General features: G+C 41.7%; 1 protein-coding gene across 1 annotated transcript in view; it reads right to left on the bottom strand.

Annotated features, from left to right (window-relative positions):
• Positions 1–164: 164 nt before the first annotated feature.
• Positions 165–17,500, bottom strand: part of LOC138025011 (rho GTPase-activating protein 45-like) — a 56,824-nt gene continuing 39,488 nt past the window's right edge. The window contains 15 exon segments of the mRNA XM_068872229.1: positions 165–2,661; positions 3,542–3,665; positions 4,577–4,646; positions 7,035–7,091; positions 7,193–7,267; positions 7,429–7,471; positions 8,412–8,465; positions 8,468–8,483; positions 9,277–9,330; positions 10,030–10,117; positions 10,957–11,204; positions 11,673–11,729; positions 13,704–13,790; positions 15,197–15,247; positions 15,781–15,794. Of these exon segments, the coding sequence (XP_068728330.1) occupies positions 854–2,661; positions 3,542–3,665; positions 4,577–4,646; positions 7,035–7,091; positions 7,193–7,267; positions 7,429–7,471; positions 8,412–8,465; positions 8,468–8,483; positions 9,277–9,330; positions 10,030–10,117; positions 10,957–11,204; positions 11,673–11,729; positions 13,704–13,790; positions 15,197–15,247; positions 15,781–15,794 (2,846 nt within the window). The 3' untranslated portion in view covers positions 165–853.

The following is a 17,500-nucleotide window of genomic DNA, read 5'->3' as shown; positions in this document are numbered from 1 at the left end:
TTTTCAAGGTAGCTAAAAGCAAACTGACTGTGAAATTTGACGACTTAAATCCTCTCTGTTCTTGAGATACAGAGGGAATTGTGACACCCGAAAATGTCCCGTAAAGTTTCGGGACTTTCGAGAAACGGGCCCCAAGTCAACGTTACATTCAACATGACTACGCATTCACAGATATGCATAAGTTGTTCTGTTTAAGTATACATTTACAACTCTCAAAAATATTCTTATGACGACATAAAATTGTACCGTTCTTAAAATATGTATATAAAAGAGGGTCCGTCTCTAGTATCAAATGCTTTCTTTAACCAGTGAAATTGAATGATTAAATGGCCGCAGTAAAGTTATTAAAAAATTGAAGAGACGATTGCTTAATTTCCTTCGATAATATCAACATTATCCCACGAGAGATAAGGTTTTCCAAAAAGATCCACCTTGGCAACTGGCCATGGAGAAGCGACTGACCGTGTCGATCATTTATTTCCATTATAACGAGATTCAGAGATAAAATGCCCCCTTATTCGGGATTCTTCTGCAACGGCTAAGTGTTAAGAAAAAGCAAAACGGAATTTCAGAAAATACTTCCTGGGAGAAAATTTCAAGATATCTCGACAAAGGTCATTTTTCGCGAATTTTAGCTAATCGTTTCCGTTGAATTCCATTCATATATTAACTTCACAACTTGAGTCACTTTGCAGTACAGCCTGGTCTTTTCATGTTCTAACCGCATATCACCAAAACCTCCACAGGTTATTGACTAAATTGAGAAATAGGTTTCATTCATTATGCCTATTTTTCTATAAACATCTCCGGCATCACTTGTTCCAGTAAACGAACGACGCCACTTCAGAATCGATTACACAAACTGCGGCTCTCTATTTTCTCCGGCGCTGTCATCTGGAAACGGAGTGCGAACATTTCCCCGACTACTCCTCGGACTAGTGTTCGGGCTTCTTCGTGGTCGCTCGGATCTGAGTCTTTCACTTGGGTGTTCCTCAAAAGGTATATCTATTGTTTTCTTCGTAAGTCTCTCTTTTTCTTCCTCGGGTAAGTCAAGTTTCAGTGAAGAAAAATCGCCGCTTCTCGGTCGACTCGCCTTTAAACTCTCCACCTGTTCTTGGTTATCCAGGACTAAACTCGGTGGACGATCGGATTTTTCCGAACTATTATTTCGTCGGCGACGCCGAGGTTCCGCTTGTTTTTCCTGTTCAACAGGTTTTGTTTTCTCGACATCTCCGCTGTCATTCGCCCTTTTCCTTCGGAATTTAGGACTACCGCTGACAGGACTTGCGTTACTTGCATCTCCGGTACCATTGACTCGTTTCCTAGACAACTTAGGGCTTCCACTGGCCGAGCTTGAGCCGCTTCCTGAATCACTCCGCGATTTTTTAGCGTTTATATCACCAACACGCTTATAACCGCCCCGCTCGCCTCGTTCGAACAACTGCTTCCGCGAGGCAACCGGGTTCGGGTTGAAAAGTTCCGACGAATTTCTCCGACCTAATTCGGTGCTGAGAGAACGATTACGTTCGTACTGCTGCATCCGATCTTTTACAGAAACCCGGGTAGTGTAAGCAGACCGAGTTAGGGCTTTGACGTCGGACTTTTTCTCATCGACAGCGCTAATCATCTCTTGTTTCCTTGGAGATTCATCTGGACTTTGAACTCTACCCGGGACTTTGGTATCATTTGACCCTTTCGCAGTGGAGCAATCCGGTGTGGAAGGCCTTCGTTCCTGTAATGCAGTCATTACTGGTACAATAAGCGCACGTGACTCTACTCCAGCTGGAACTTCCGAACCAGACTGGACTTCTCCCATTGAGGATTCTGCCTCCGGTACAAACTCCTTATTTTCTACGACTGGGGATCGAGCAGGTTTTTTTGATACAGGCGGAGCTTGGGTTTTACTTAGAGAAGGTAACTCGGAATTCGTGGGAGATTGAACAGGACTGACGAAATATTCGATGGGAATAGTTTCCGGCCTGAATTCACCCTCCATTGGACAAAGCTCCACGTCACGGTTGGATGTAAGAGTGATATTCACAGCCTCAGTTCCTTTTATACTAAGATTTTGTCCATTAAATTGACTGTCCTCTTCAATCGACTGAAGCTCGTCATTTGATGGGCTCTCGACCGTATCCTCAGAACCTTCAGAATTGGGTATAAACGGCACCTCTTCAATTGCATAGGGATCCTTATGTAGGTTAGTATCGCTATTAGACGATTTCATTCCAGTAGGAAAAAATCCCGCTTTAAAATCATCCGCACGTTGAACGCGTCCCGGAAGATCCGAATTTCTTTTCACTAACGCCAAGGTTCGAGGACGTGGTTTCGCACTGGTTTCACTGGAATATGACCAAGTCCGAATACTGGTCGCTTTCACGACTTCGTCGGGCAATCCGACACCTTCCGAGTCATTCATTTTGTCTGACCCAACCTTGTCGGAAAGATCGGGTAACAGCGAGTCGGGAATATCCGAAGTGAAACTCGGAGCGACTGAATACGACGAAGAGCTCCGAGACATAACGAGGTTAATGGCGTCCTTTGTCACATTAGGGTTGTTTTCTTCGGCTAAGTGTTCGTGGGAAGACTTTGGTGCGTTTATTTGTCGGGGGAATTGTGATGTATCCAGATCATCTTCTGGGGTGCGAGAACCACTTGTTCCTACCAAAGGAAACCAAATAATAAAACACTTAAAATCACATCGGAAATACGCCAAACAGAATAAAGTGGTCTCTTTCCAAGTCGACCACCTATGTTGAAGTGTAGTCCATAAAATTAGCATATGTAATCGCATGGGCCCGAGGGCCATGAACGATTAATTTCACGCGTATTTTCAAAGTTTTCACTTCGTCTCGGTCCATAAACACGCAAAAAAGGAACTTGGCCAATATCCAACCATCTTGACCTCACGCTTGGTCAATCACCCATATATCCAAGAGAAAATGAGGGGACAGAGAGGGAGGCTCCCGGTCCAGCCCTTGGGATATGTCATGTCCACGAAAGTTATATTTAGACGAGCGGAAGTCTTTGCTTCGTCTTCCGAGACGTCCCCATGCAGGCCAACCTCGGTCTGATGTTTGAATGAATATAAATATTCATCAACCGTCCATGTGCGCCGCCATTTTCTCTTTTCAATAAGAACCTGAGAGCGAGGCAAGACTACATGCGGACGTCTCGGAAGACAGACTTCCGCTAGAACAAAGACTTCCGTTCGTCTAAAAATAACTGAGCCTCCCTCTCAGTCCCCTCATTTTCTCTTGATATATCTTCACACGTGAAAAGATGACTGTTGGTTACGCGGTTACATCGCGCATTTCGCAAAATGATTTAGTATTTCATTGGTGTTTGTATAATAAATAGAACATTACATGGCCGCTTGGAGATACGAAATTTCTCTTCTCCTGTTGAAAACTATTTCACTCTTTCGCGCACTCGTGAACTTTTCTCTATATGTTACCCGAAATACGCCCGAAAAGTTTCGAGATCTTTGAGAAACGACCCCCTGGTCTGTGAAGTGACCAAATAAAAGAGATCTCCTGACCTTGCGTTGTATCATCTTCGTATTCATCCTCTACGTCCGAGTCTTCTTGGTTTGCATGTGGGACCTTCTGAGACGACTCAGACAATAAGAATTCTGGGATACTATAACCTGCGTGAGCATTTTTCTGAAAGGCAATAAGACACACTTGAGCGCTCAATTAATTAGTGTTTCTTTATAGAGCGAGTTTCAATTGAGTGTCGTAAAACCAAAACCAAAGTAATTACTTTGGCCAATCAAAAAGGACTGAGACAATCCGGCAAACCAATCAAAACTCGAAGTAATTACACGTAGCCGACACAAAGCGCGGGAAAATGTGCACGCGTGAGCCACGATTGGTTTTGGTTTCACTTCTGATTGGTTGAAAAAATGGCGCGAGAACTTTGAACCAATCACTGAGTGAAGTAATCATAAACCAAAGTAATTATCTAATTACTTTCGACACTCAATTGAAAACCGCTCTAGTATGATACCACTGCACGGAAAAAGATGATGTAAGTTGCTGTTTGACTTTGAAAAGAAGCGGCCAAAAACTGGGAAACAGGGGTTCTCCACCAAAAGAGGTTTCTTTTCTTTTGCGTTCGCTAAGCTGATGAACACAGCAAAAGAGACCTCTGTCATTGGTCGAAACACACTGTGTTGAGCATGCGCGACGATTACTTAGCGACCGAGTCCTCACGTGATACTTCACATGTTGTGTGGGCTCACTTTACGACAGCGGAATGACTGTAAAGGAATGCGCGAGACACAGTGGGCTCAAGTCACAGTCAGCAAACATGTCATGAGGCATGCGTATTGAACAGTGCCGTCCAAGATCGTGGACGACGGCCGGATTAAGGTGAGTTTCGAACCTTGGCGGAGTTGTCTTTTCCTGCACTCGTCAACCCAGCGAACGCAAAACAAGAAAGCTCTGCTAGCAGGGAACAATGGTGGACATCACAGCGATTACAGGTAATGGAGGCTTTTCTACCCTCACCTTACCAACAAGCCTCAACAAATTGCGGCTGTGTTCAGAAAGAGGAAAGAAAAATGACTTACCTCATCGCTTCGGCTGTTGGACCTTGCAAGTAACTCGAAGAAGTCTGATCCAAACCCAAGGCTGCTTCTACTTCAAAGAAAACAGTGTAAAAGTTAGTAATATAACGCTCCCAAACGATGAAGTGTAAATACAAATTTAGGGAGAGAGGCTTGGCTCCCGACGGCGTCACATTGCGTGCATCTCTGGTAGGCGAACAGCTTCGTTTAATTACAAGTTCCAAACGTGACAATACTTTTCAGGTTAAGCCAGGGAAGGGGTTTGATTTCCGACCTTGGTGTAACTTACAGCTTGCTTTCGATAGTCCTAAAAAAAGATTATCTTCGTGTGCATCGATATTTCCTTTCCATGGAAACGACATAATAACTAAGTGTCTGCAGTTATTAGGAGAGTTCATTTATTTATTTATTAGACTTCCAACAAGGTTGAGGAAAGGCTAAACAGGTGTGAAAACCACTAGACCGTTTCTAAGGTTACAAAGCAAGGTCCTTTAACTAAAGTAAACCGCGTTGAGTTGCACTCAAAGTTGAACTCGGGCATACTTAAAGCCTTCTTATGCCTCTCGTGTGAACCCGCCCATTGCTTCGTCGTCACATCATTATTGTCACAATCACCACTATTTTTATTCTCCCGATTGTGTAATGTTTAAAAAACGAGTACAGTAGCAGTTTTATAGACCCAATAAAACACGTGCTGTGAGTTTTTTGAACGGCTTCAAAAACATTCCAAAAAAGCATGTCCATTGGGAGTCCGAAAAAAGGTTCAAAATGTGAGGGGACGATATTGGCAAACAAGAAAAACAAGCCGGGTCTCATTACTGTTCGTTTCTTAATATAAAGAAGTCTAATGTTTTATCGAGTACAAGGCTCATGCACGTGACGTTTTATCGGTGTTTTGATAGGCTGTTAGGTCATGAATTATTAATGAGTTTAAAAGTACAGTGAAACCTGTATTAAACGGACACCCTTGGGGAATGCTCTAGTGTCCGCTTAATACAGGGTGTCCGCCTAATACAGGTTTCGATAAATAACGTCTTATGAGGTGTCAAATACCATTAAAATGAACGGTGGAAATGTTTAGAATACTCCCAGCGACTGCGACAAGATATGTTTGCATTACAGTATTTATTTATTTTTTTTAAGTGGAACAACTGATCCGATTACTACAAACATAGATTACACCTCAAATTTGAAGAAATCAGACGAGTGAAACAAGCTCTATACAAACATAACGAATCAATACTGTACTCTTAAACTGATCAAATGAACCAAACAAGCTGTATATTGTACATAAAAACCATAAAAACTTTGTCCTTTTCTAAGCTGTTGAATGTACTAATCCTTAACAATAATAGTCATCAATTCTTGATTGTTTGAGCCTTTTAAATTTCATTTTCTGAAGCAAGTCGGTTGCCTTGCTAATGGCCAGCGTTAGATCTTCTTGTCCATGATATCTGGAATATTCCAGCAGCATTTCAGATAATCTTGTAACTGGTTAAAAGATAAACTGATCAACGAAGGATTTGTTGTATACTAGCTGTACAGGCTTCGTGGACGTGTATGCATTTACGGTTTCTTTTGTCCTTGTGTATGCAACAAACACCGTTTGTCAAGTCACGTTTTTAATTTTCAAAATAGAAAAATTGGTGGTTGGCGCCTTCCTCGTTTCCGGTGTCTGGCACGTTGTGTGGTGGAGTTTAATTACAAGTGTCCGTTTAATACAGGTTGGCAACAATAGAAATGACCATTTCAAGTACTTTTTAAGTGTCCGCGTCCGCTTAATACAGGTGTCCGCTTAATAAAGGTTTGATTTATAGTAAATAAGGGATATAAATTTAGGGTATTCGGCCACTGTCCGCTTAATAGAGGGTGTCCGCTTAATACGGTGTCCGCTTAATACAGGTTTCACTGTAATCATCATCAACAGAACGTGACTAAAGGGGTATTTACATGACACCGGGACGAACTCAAACCGGTATGAACTTGTACCGATATGAAATTTTTGCTGCAGTTTACATGAAACCGGGACGAAATGCTTGGTGCCTGGTTTCGGGATGAAATGATATGTTTTGTCTAAAAAATATATGGGCTGACCGAAAAGAATACAGGCTTGAAATTTCTGGACCCGGTCTGAGATTTGTTGTCATTTACATGAGAACGGTACGAACTCAGACTGGTACAAGAATTTCTCATCTCGGTCCGGCAACTGACACGAAGCCAGACCTGTCTGAGCTAATTATCAGGCCGGTCTCATGGAAACGCATAAAAAGAAATGTATGGCGGCCGATGCGAACTTATGCCGGTCTGAGTTCGTTCCGGTCTCATGTAAATACCCCCCCACCCCCCCTAACAAGGGAGTACTCTTTGACACGCCCGAACAAATCCAATGTCCAGTGCGTGCAACAAAAGGACCCATCCATCGATGGCACGCCGTCGTTTAATATCACACCGTAATACTTACGTTGACGGTGAAGGTGATACAGTCAGTTTAGTAGATTGTTGAAGTGCGTTTAAGGGCCTAAATAGAAAAGCAAAAAAAATAACTCAATAACAAAACGCTTTGAATTAAAAGTAACAAAGTTGCGTAAGGTACGAGAGAAACGCATGCTTATCACTTACGATGATTGATGCGGACGAGGAGGAGTAAGTCCCAGAACAGACTGTGATGAATTTGATTCAGGAGTGTTCATAAAGCTACGCGAACACAAATAACGTATGCATTGTTAAAACATTAAGGATGAAGATAAAGCAACAAAAACCCGACGAAACCAAGGAAGCCTCTCAGAAATTTTAACATTCTCACGACGTTAGAAAAACCTGTTATGACATCCTAGGCTAAAAACTCTCATTCTTACCTGGCTTCATCACCTCCTTCATAACTTTCATCTTGGGCTGCACCTAATTAATGAACGGAAAACAAGAACAATTTATGTTGAATTAAAGATCTTTCGGACGAGCGAAACGCAGGTTTCATTCCACTTTGAGTCATGGCCCCCCAAGAAATGACATTTGGAACTTTCGTGGAATTGGCCTTATTCACGATAGCCACCATGTTGGTTTTCAAATTGTCATGCAAATTAGCCATGTGTTATGCTGGGGGGCAAACATTGGAAAAAAGGCAAATTGCTGAAAATCGGCTCGTCGAAATATTGAAGATAACATTGCTAAAAGTACATTTTAGAATTTGGAATTAAGTACCTTTTATAATAATTTTATATCTTTGACTGCCTTTGACATTTTGACTTTCTACTTCGTTATCTGCTCATTTTTCACTAAAAAGAACATCGAAGTAACTTGTGTAATCATTCTATTTTACTACTTAGGTGATAAACATTCAATGAATGTGAAAAAAAATCTGTGTGGTTAAAATGTTCGTTATAACCTCTCGAACTTGTGCTGTTTGCCTCCTCAGAAGTGTGTACCTAATTTGCATGATACTAGCAAATCCAACATGGCGGCCATCGTGAATAAGGTCTATTACGTGGAACTGTGTAATAGACAGAGGAAAAATTAGAAATATGGATTTCCAAGAATTCATCCCTTCATTTCCAGTCACAGCAGAATTTAAGGAATGGATAGAATAGACTTTACTATGAAAACGTTGAACGAGAAGTTCTTACGAAAAAAGAAAGCTCAGTAGAAAGGATTGTCGAATTCGAGACGAGTCTAAGGCATTTTTGGCATTCTTGTTTTGCGCAAAAATACTGTGATTTCTAATAGTCTTTGTCTTGGAAAGCCGCGAACCACTAAGGCCCATATTACTAATCCCAACAGCACTCTTTTTTCAGCGAATGCGGCGAAAGACACGAATACAAAGCCACGGGTCATTGTTTCCTACCTCCAGCAGATCGTAGACTTTGGATAGTAACCACGCTATCCTTCCTGTCAAGCACGACGGAGGAGTGAATTTCTGCGGACAAATAATTAACGTAACGTTGAGTTCTAACTATCGTCTTACGACAACAAATAGATGGTTTTCACCAGATGTCACAGCAGCCATGTTGGAGAAAAGTAGAGAAAAAAGTCTTTTGGGAATTTGACTATATTATAATGCAAAACATGAGCCATAATTTGCTATTGTTTTTTGCACCTACATGGCCGTCTCATCACGTGACTGAAAACCATCTATAAGGAGTTTAAAGGGAACTTAAACAACGAAGACGGCGACGGCAAAGAAAACGTCATCGCACAATATAAATTCGCACTTTTTTAGGTTTGCACACCCTGCACGTGCGTTTTTCATTTTAGTCCATTTCTTTGCTGTCGTCAGCAAAACAACTTAAAAACACAAATTTGAGGTTTTATGGCGGACGTCAGCACTTAGAGATAAATTTTCATTTTCTCCCCTAAATTAAGCCTAACTCATATCGGTTTCATTCTTGAGGGAATGCCACACCACTGTCATGTTAAAAAGCTTGGAATAGTCTCGAAGTGATTACAATAACGCGAATTTATGGTTTGTGATGACGTTCTCGTTGCCGTTCCCGACGTCGTTGCTATGCGCTGTTGGAGTGAAAGATCTTTTTGCAATCGCTGGCAACCACTTGTGTTTCAAATTTCTGAGACTGCGCGGAAGAACCGGAAGTACATAATTAGCGGAAGTCGTTATTCTTGGGGCTGACAAAAAGAACACGGCTTCCTGAGACGAGAAAATCCAGATCCAACATAAACTTTTGAAGCAATGAAGTTTGCGGTAGAATTACCTCAACGCGTGTATCGCGTGATCTTGAATCGTCATTGGATGGAAGGTCAAAAACCTGAAAAAAAGTTGAAAGGGTAAGTGAAACAGTTTCAAGGAGTATGGCTGGCTTTCTCGTCACGAAAGCGAAAAAATCTTGAAAATGAGTAACAGTTATACAACTTGCCAAAGTTTCAAAACTGGGCAGCATTCGTTGAGTTACTAAGCAAAATATACCAATTTTTCGGGCTGGTTATTTCACAAACGATAAGTACTAAACAGATTTCTTAAATCTCACCCAAAACTTTTTGAGGTTTGTCGAATACAATCAAATCACTAAAACATTACCTTAAACGTTTTCTACCAGGAGAAAAGTCTCTGATGTTCCCGAGAGGTTTATTTTTGCAATTTTGGGTAATCTGAAGAGGCTCGCAAGAATTTTCTAAAGTAAAAAGATTTCATTCCTGAAATCGCCGACACTTCAAATCCGAACGGATAAAGTTTTCTATAGATAGAAAATAGATCTCTATACAGTCTCGAGGAATTTACGGAAATGTTCCGCTAAGGCCATTAGTTCAATTGGTTCCGCAAAATTGTTTCCTCGTTGGTGGACGCCTAAACAATATCATGTTAGTTCTTTTACATCGCAATCATCGTAAGACCTCTATACTTCTTTCGCGCTGCGTGCCATATTTTCAAAACAGCGAATTTACTACTCTCAGACAAGACAACCACAACTAATATCGAGCGCTAACAGCGTGTGATCTATTCACCATACCTCAGGACTGGCAATTAGCAGTTCTACCAGGCGAGTTTGATGAGGCATCTCCACAAGCGCCGAGAGAGTAGAGGTCGCTTCGTTTTCGCTGAAAATATTAAAAACTCAACATCAGACCTTAATTAGGGAAGGATGTTTTGCACAATAGAGCGGTTTTCGGCAATCAGCGAATTACCTTGCTTTTGCATTACTTCACTCATTGATTGGTTCAAAGTTCTCGCGCCACTTTTTCAACCAATCAGAAGTGAAACCAAAACCAATCGTGGCTCGCGCGTGCACATTTTCCCGCGCTTTGTGTCAGCTACGTGTAATTACTTCGAGTTTTGATTGGTTTACTGGATTGTCTCCGTCCTTTTTGATTGGCCAAAGGAATAACTTTGGTTTTGGTTTCACGACACTCGTGTGAAAACAACTCTAAGTTCGATTTATCGCAATCTAATGGATAATTTGAATGGCTTTGCATGATGTCGCTTTTTGGATGGATATTTGATTTATCTGGTAGTTCACAACTATTCACCGAAGTAGAAGTGGCCAGTTTTAGCGGTGGCGAGGAAAATATCCACCACTAGCTAGCCACACTGAGGTGAATAGTTGTTTTAGAATGTACTTAACACTGTGGGAGTGAATAAAGTCGCCAAAAACTAAACACGAATAGCTCTTTGTGCCATAAATACACTTCATATCTTCTCATAGGGTTGTCAGGAATGTTGTACGTGTGAACTGAAGTACGAATTTAGATTTTTACCCAGTTTTGACCCAAAAACCGCAAATTTAGCATGACAAGGCCCCTTTAAAGACCCCGAGCGTTGGTCTGGCCGAAGATAAACCGACGACCTCCCGAAGGGTAACTAGTCTGATAGGTCGGTTAATTATTTAACTTAACTTAACTTGACATGACTGAACAAGACTACACTGAACTAACTTTACCATGGTCTGAGCAATGTGGGTCCAAACACAATGGCTAGATTACTCCCAGGCATGGCATTTGCCTCATCGTGTTCCGACACACGCTTCAGATGCTTAATCAACCGCTCGGCAGTCACTCGGTTAGCCGTCGGTAGTTGCATTACGATCTCTCGAAGTTTCTTGATGAGGTTGTCGTAATCTTCTCGGAGATCTTCGTTCTGACAAGCTTCCTTGCACGTTCTTGCGTTGCTGATGACAGAGAAGCTCTCCTATGAACGAAAAAGGAAAAACAACAGATAGCAAGCGAAAATAGAAGTGACTGTTATTGCCAACTCAAACAATCAATTTAACTGCAAAAAATTCTAACAAAATACTTGAAGACCTCGGTACAGCGCGGAAGAAAAGCGCAGGTCACAGCTGATTGGTTAGGAAAGTGGCGCACGAGTTTTGTTAAGTTTCCATGGCAACCAAAGCCAACAGTCTGTTTCAACCAATCAGAAGTGACACCAAAACCAACCGTGGCTCGCGCGTGCACATTTCCCCGCGCCTTGTGTCGGCTACGTGTAATTAATTCGAGTTTTGATTGGTTTACTGGATTGTCTCCGTCCTGTTAGATTGGCCAAAGTAATGACTTTGGTTTTGGTTTTACGACACTCGCTTGAAACTCGCTCTAAGCTCCGTAGTGAATGAATCAAGTCTCAAGGCTCCACGCTGAAAAGCAACTTAAAAGCACTCACCTTTGCAATTCTTATGAACTCGGGGTACAATCTAAAAGTCAGAAGTGATTCTGGAAGCTGAAGAGAAGATAAAGCGTAATGCTAAACATCAGCTCACCTAAGAGAGGGGAGGTTGTGAAAGAAGCATCACGGGGGCAGGGCAAAAAAAAGGATTTTGTTCATCTTGAGAGGAGATGATCGGTGGCTGGTTGGGCGTCAAACGAAAACAACGTAGTTCGGCGGTCGAAGGGATAGAGACCGTTGAAAAGCGATCACTAGGGAAGTAGGGTTCAAAGGAAACATTTTAAGCCTTTCATTTCCACGGTCAAAACGTTAATTTTCCTGAGTAGTACCACGGATTTCTTTGTTGAGTAGTCATTAGAATTTGGTGTTCTATCAACGCCACAACTCTGCAAGCTGATAAGATTCTTCATTCTCAATACCAGTCTGACTGATTTTGCACTGAAATTGCGAGGAGAAATTACATACTGATCACCCTTGGAAATCAAAGGGATAAATTATTACCTATGCACAGCCGAAATGAAGATTGTAGATTTTCGAAAAAAGTCACCAAAAATTCAGTTGCAACAAGTAAGGGGTGCCCACGGGGGAGGGAGTGAGGAAGGGGGGGGGGAGGGAAGGGGGGAGGTTTGGCGACGACATAACGAGAGATTTTGCATTTGCCAATATCAAAAATACCATAATACTCTTTGTTTGTCCCTCCAAAATTTTGCATGAGCATTGTTTTTATTTTCTCTTGGGACCTCCGATGGTCCCAAGAGAAACGGGAAACAATGCTGACAATGCAAACTTTTGCAGGGACTAACAAAGAGTATCATGGTTGTTTTGAAACTGGCTACAAGAACACTTTCAATATATTAAAAATTAAGCTTGATGGTGAGGCTTAGAGGACACAAACAAAAGAAATGAATAAATATGTCCATTCAGTTTCCTTTGTTTGTGTCCTTTAGGCTTCGCTGTCAAGCTGAATTTTAATATATCCAAAGTGGTCTATCGCCTCTACGTGGAACGGTGGGTGTAACAGAAGGTACTTAATGTCACAAGAGCATTAAAATTCCCTATTTCCACCTAGCCTTTTTCTTTTGCCAAATAGGCCATTTCCGAGTTCCTGTCCGCTTAGTCCTTCAAAGCGATTCCAAGTGCGAAGTTTTTGTGACGGTAATTAGTTCTACTTTACATATGAATGAAAACTAATTTTCATACGAAAACTTCGCTCTTAGACTCGCTTTGAAGAGGAGGCAGACATGATCTCGAAGATGGCCTCTTGCTTTAAGTGCCTAACACTTCAAAATTCTCGGAACTTGTCTAAAACGAATTATTTTGTTCGCTGAGCCCTCCCCTTCGAATCCACTTTTTAGAGGCTCTTAAAAGGTGGAAAAGCTAGTTGTCATTTGATATACGACCGCGCACGGTAGAGGAATGGGTTTAATACCGAGATGACGTCACAGACTACTTTGCATTGGGAGAGTCCTTTAAAGTGTTTTGAGACGTGAACCCGTTACCGAATCCATTCCCTTTCATTGCTCGGTCAAGGATCAAACTGAGGCCACTTGTCCCGCTTCACAAAGCGAATGGAAAAGTGAGTTTTCGATAAAAAGTAGTAAAAAAAACAAAAGATATTTGGGGCAGTTTCGGAGAGCAAGTAGAATGGAAAGGTTTGGTGAGGAATAAAGGCACTTTTAATAGGCCATTTAAGACTTGCTGTTGCCTCTCGTTCAAAACGAGTCTTGGTGCTAAACCATTCAAACGATAAATAATTTGATTTCCATGAAAATGCCCCATTCAATTCCATTTTAATGGTTGTGCACCAGGACTCACTTTGCAACAGAGGAAAACAGCAACCCGGAAATGGGCTATTTCTGTAAACTAACAGCAAGAAATCAGTCAAAATCAAACTGACTTTGGCAAAAGGCAAATTTCAATCTGACGTGTGCTGTTTACCGTAAACGCTGTATGAAATCTCTTTGTTATGACAAGGAGGTCAAAAGGACGATTTCTCGACGGGGTATCGACAGGAACAGATTTACTCACCTGACGGAGATAGAGTTTGAGGACAGCCGCGATGACGTGTGGAGGGGTATCAGACAAATCAGCATGAAAAACACCATTCTCAAATGCCTGCAAAGGTAAAACGAGAGACACAATGTCGGATACAAATTACGAAAAGTTACACAAAACTTGGGGGAAACCCCACACTGTGAAGACTGAAGAACGAGCACCACGCCGTGTTAGCATGTCCTTTGGTAATGCTGGAAGATATTAGCCCGAGTTAGCTCGAGATGTTAGCTACCCCAAGCGCTAGCTACTGTGAAATCTGATCGCGGTAAATACATCAGGGAGCGTCCACAATGACAATGAGAAGTTTAATAAACTAGGGCAGCCACAACAGAGAACACGTCCCTTCACACTGTATCTTTGAACACACTTCAATATTTCGCGAGTATCCCATCTTGTTCACGTTTGGAGCTGCGGACGAACTTCTCCTGCAACAAGATCGGTACGGACGGTATTCACGGTTGTGAACCCACGTCGCCGTCCAAACCGTAATTAGGGAGTTTAAGAAACCACGACGGCTACGGCGACGAAAACGTCACTTCAAACTATAAGTTTGAGCTATTCTAAGTACTTCATGATTATTCCTTCTTGTTTATATTATACAATATGGGCGGAGTGTCCTATAACTGGATTGGTACGGACGGATTTGAAGTAAAGAGTGAGACTGAAAGATTCACTGTAGTTTGTCCACGTTGTCGTCAAAACCTTAAATTTGGTCATTTCACGTGGTAGTTTTGACGAGTACGCGAGAAAATTGTTAAAAAATGCGTGCCGCACGTGCAGCACGATCATTTTGGTTCTTTTAACCAATAACATTACTGCTTTTTGGCGTTGTCGTTGCCGTAGCCGTCGTCGTTTCTTAAACTCCCTATATTAGGGAGCTCGTTGCTAAAGCTTCCCGCAGGGGCCTGTTTCTCGAAAGTCCCAATAACGTTTCGGGCCCGAAAAGCCATTTACGAAACTGCCTTCCGCTTGTCTTTAAACAAGTTTTCAAGTTAACAAAAAGCAGAATGACTTAAAATCTCTCCGTTCTTGAGATACATAGGGAATTGTGACTCCCGAAAATGGCCCGAAAAAGGCCCGAAAAGTTTCGGGACTGTCGAGAAACGGGCCCGTGGCCCGGGTTGCTTGAAGCATGGTTAGCGCTAACCGGCGTTAAATACCGTGGAAACCTACAGGTTTTCACACCTCTCAACCAACGGTTTACGCTTATCAGGCTTCGGTATTATAATTTTTTAGAAAAAGCAAAGCACATAATTAAGAACGGTTTTTTGGTGCATAAAAACAAAGGCATCCCAACAACGTTTGACCAGGCTTGTCGGTCACACGTTGAAGCAATTGCGAAAATTGCAAGTTTCAACTTTGAAAATGGTGACCTTTGACGAGTCCCAAGTCATTTTTCAATGTAGTTACCAATAAAAATCCTCACTGGAGACAAATTATATTTAGACTGAATCTTCTGACCTTACCTGGCATAGTTTCTCGACTCTTGACTTCACGCCGGAGACACGATAAATTCCCTAACATGACAAACAAAAAATATTTATGGCGCGTTCGATTGACAGTATTCCGGAATAGGAATACATGGAATAGAAGTTAAAAATCCTTCGTTTTTACAGTCTGAGATTCACATTAAAATTGTCAAGTACATCTGCTTGTTGCTTCTAAGCGCCACACACCGTTTTAAATTAGCACTCCACGCATTCTTATTCCAAAAAAGGGTTAAACGAACGCACGTATTCCGGAATAGGAATACGTGGAATAGAAGTTAGAAATCCTTCGTTTTTAAGGAGATTCACATCAAAATTGTCAAACACCTGCTAAAATGTTATTTTAAGCATATCTTTCTTATCCTTGTTGCTTCAAAACGCCAAACATGCCGTTTTAAATCATCACTCCACGTGGTCTTATTCCGGAACAGGGTCAATCGAACGCACTCTTAAATTGACTAACAGACAATTTTAAAGAGCAAAGGAAACAAATGTAATTCTGAATTGTTTTGAGTCAAGAAAAAAACATAGGGCACAACGAAACAAAATCCATTAGAACTAACCTTTACGTCAAGTCCTGTGAAAGGAAACAAAAAAAAGGAAATATGAACTATGTTTCCAAAGAAAAAGGAATTGACATTTGAAACTTTTACCTTGTTTGTTTACGAATGGAAATAGGTTGGTGATGGGTTCGTTCAAATGGAGGAATCGAATGGACAACGGCGTGATTAGGACATTTGCAAAATTTACTACAATTAACAAACGGACGACAATCCAATGTAGCACGGACTTCCCGACGAAAATGTTAGACTACCTTTTCAGACTTTCCAAAAGTTCGGAGATTTCCCGATCAGTAGGGGCCATTTATATTTGAACGTGGCGACGATGTATATACACTATGGCTGTGGTCGCACTGGATACCTTAATCGTGGTTTAACTCTCGATAAACGCTCTCCAAGGAGGCGCTATTTGTAATCACGGTTTAGCAATCTGCTAATGAGTTTTTCACCATTCCTTTGCTTATCTCCGCTGAGGATAATCAGACATTTTCGATTTCTTCTCGCCAATTTGCCAACGCCAACAATAGCCAGACGGCAGTATTTTTTGAGCTCGCAAAAGATTGGATAACCGAGCAACCTCAAGATAGAGCTCGAGATAAAGCCTGCTCTTTGACACGCTTTAGATCGCGGTTTAGCTCTTTGAGGTCTACCGTCTTTGGTTTCAATTACATCGCCGTCTGCCGAGATCTCGAAATCCACTTTTTGTGTGGCCACACACGCGCTTTAGCTAAAGCGTCATTTATCATGCCTTAATCACGATTTAACCCCAAAGTGCGACCAACACCCGTTACTCTTCTTTGAGATTTTCAAGAGAGCGTGTAATGCCCGCGTGTCGTGAGTCGAGAAAGGGTTCACGATATGCACTCTTTTATCGCGCTTCGCGGCTTGCATTAAGCATGCTCACTCAATAGACCATATTCGTATTTGGACTGGAAGTAGCTTGCAATGGAGGCAAATGGGGGGGGGGGGGGGGGGGGGGGGGATATATAAAAATATATAAAAATTTATAAAAATTACTACATTCAGATATTCTCAACCTCCGACAATGCAATTCTAGCTTTCTCATTGGTTCACTGGATCTCGGTTACCAGCCATTATGCCAGCGTTTGACCTTTTTATTTATGGAAATGAATGCAGCAAATCTCGCTCAGTATTTTATTTAAACTTAAATAAAATTTACAAAAACTGAAGGTTGAGAATTAATAAAACAATTACTCCATTCGCCCTTGTTGGATACTGCTTGGTAATAGCCAAGTCGGCGCTACGCGCCTCGTTGGTTATTTACCATCTTGTATCCAGCGCGGGCTCATGGATAATTGTTAAATATTCGCATTTGAAAAGATTCCCCCGCATTAGCCTCTATCACGAGCTAGTTCCAGTCCCATACTGAGAATACGAATATGGTCAATAGGCCAGTTTCGTATTCTAACGGTTGGACAGGATTTAGCATGAAATGGAGGCTAATGCGGGCAAATTAATTTGCATTTGAAAAAATTTGTCCGCATTAGCCTCCATTTCATGCTAGATTCAGTCCAGCCGTGAGAATTCGAAGTATGTGCACGGCGGCCATATTGGAGGACCGAAACATAGAATGATATTCCTTTTGGGGAATAAATGTTATTTTTATGCAAATATCTTTAATTGTTTCGGTCCTCCAACATCGCCGCCGTGCACATACTCTATTGGCCGAAGCGCAAAATACCATAATACTCTTTCTTTGTCC

Source organism: Montipora capricornis, chromosome 11, assembly GCF_036669925.1.
Source record: "Montipora capricornis isolate CH-2021 chromosome 11, ASM3666992v2, whole genome shotgun sequence".
Taxonomy (NCBI): Eukaryota; Metazoa; Cnidaria; class Anthozoa; order Scleractinia; family Acroporidae; genus Montipora; species Montipora capricornis.
The sequence above is the reverse complement of the archived record's forward strand: the minus strand, read 5'-3'. Positions and strand labels throughout refer to the sequence as shown.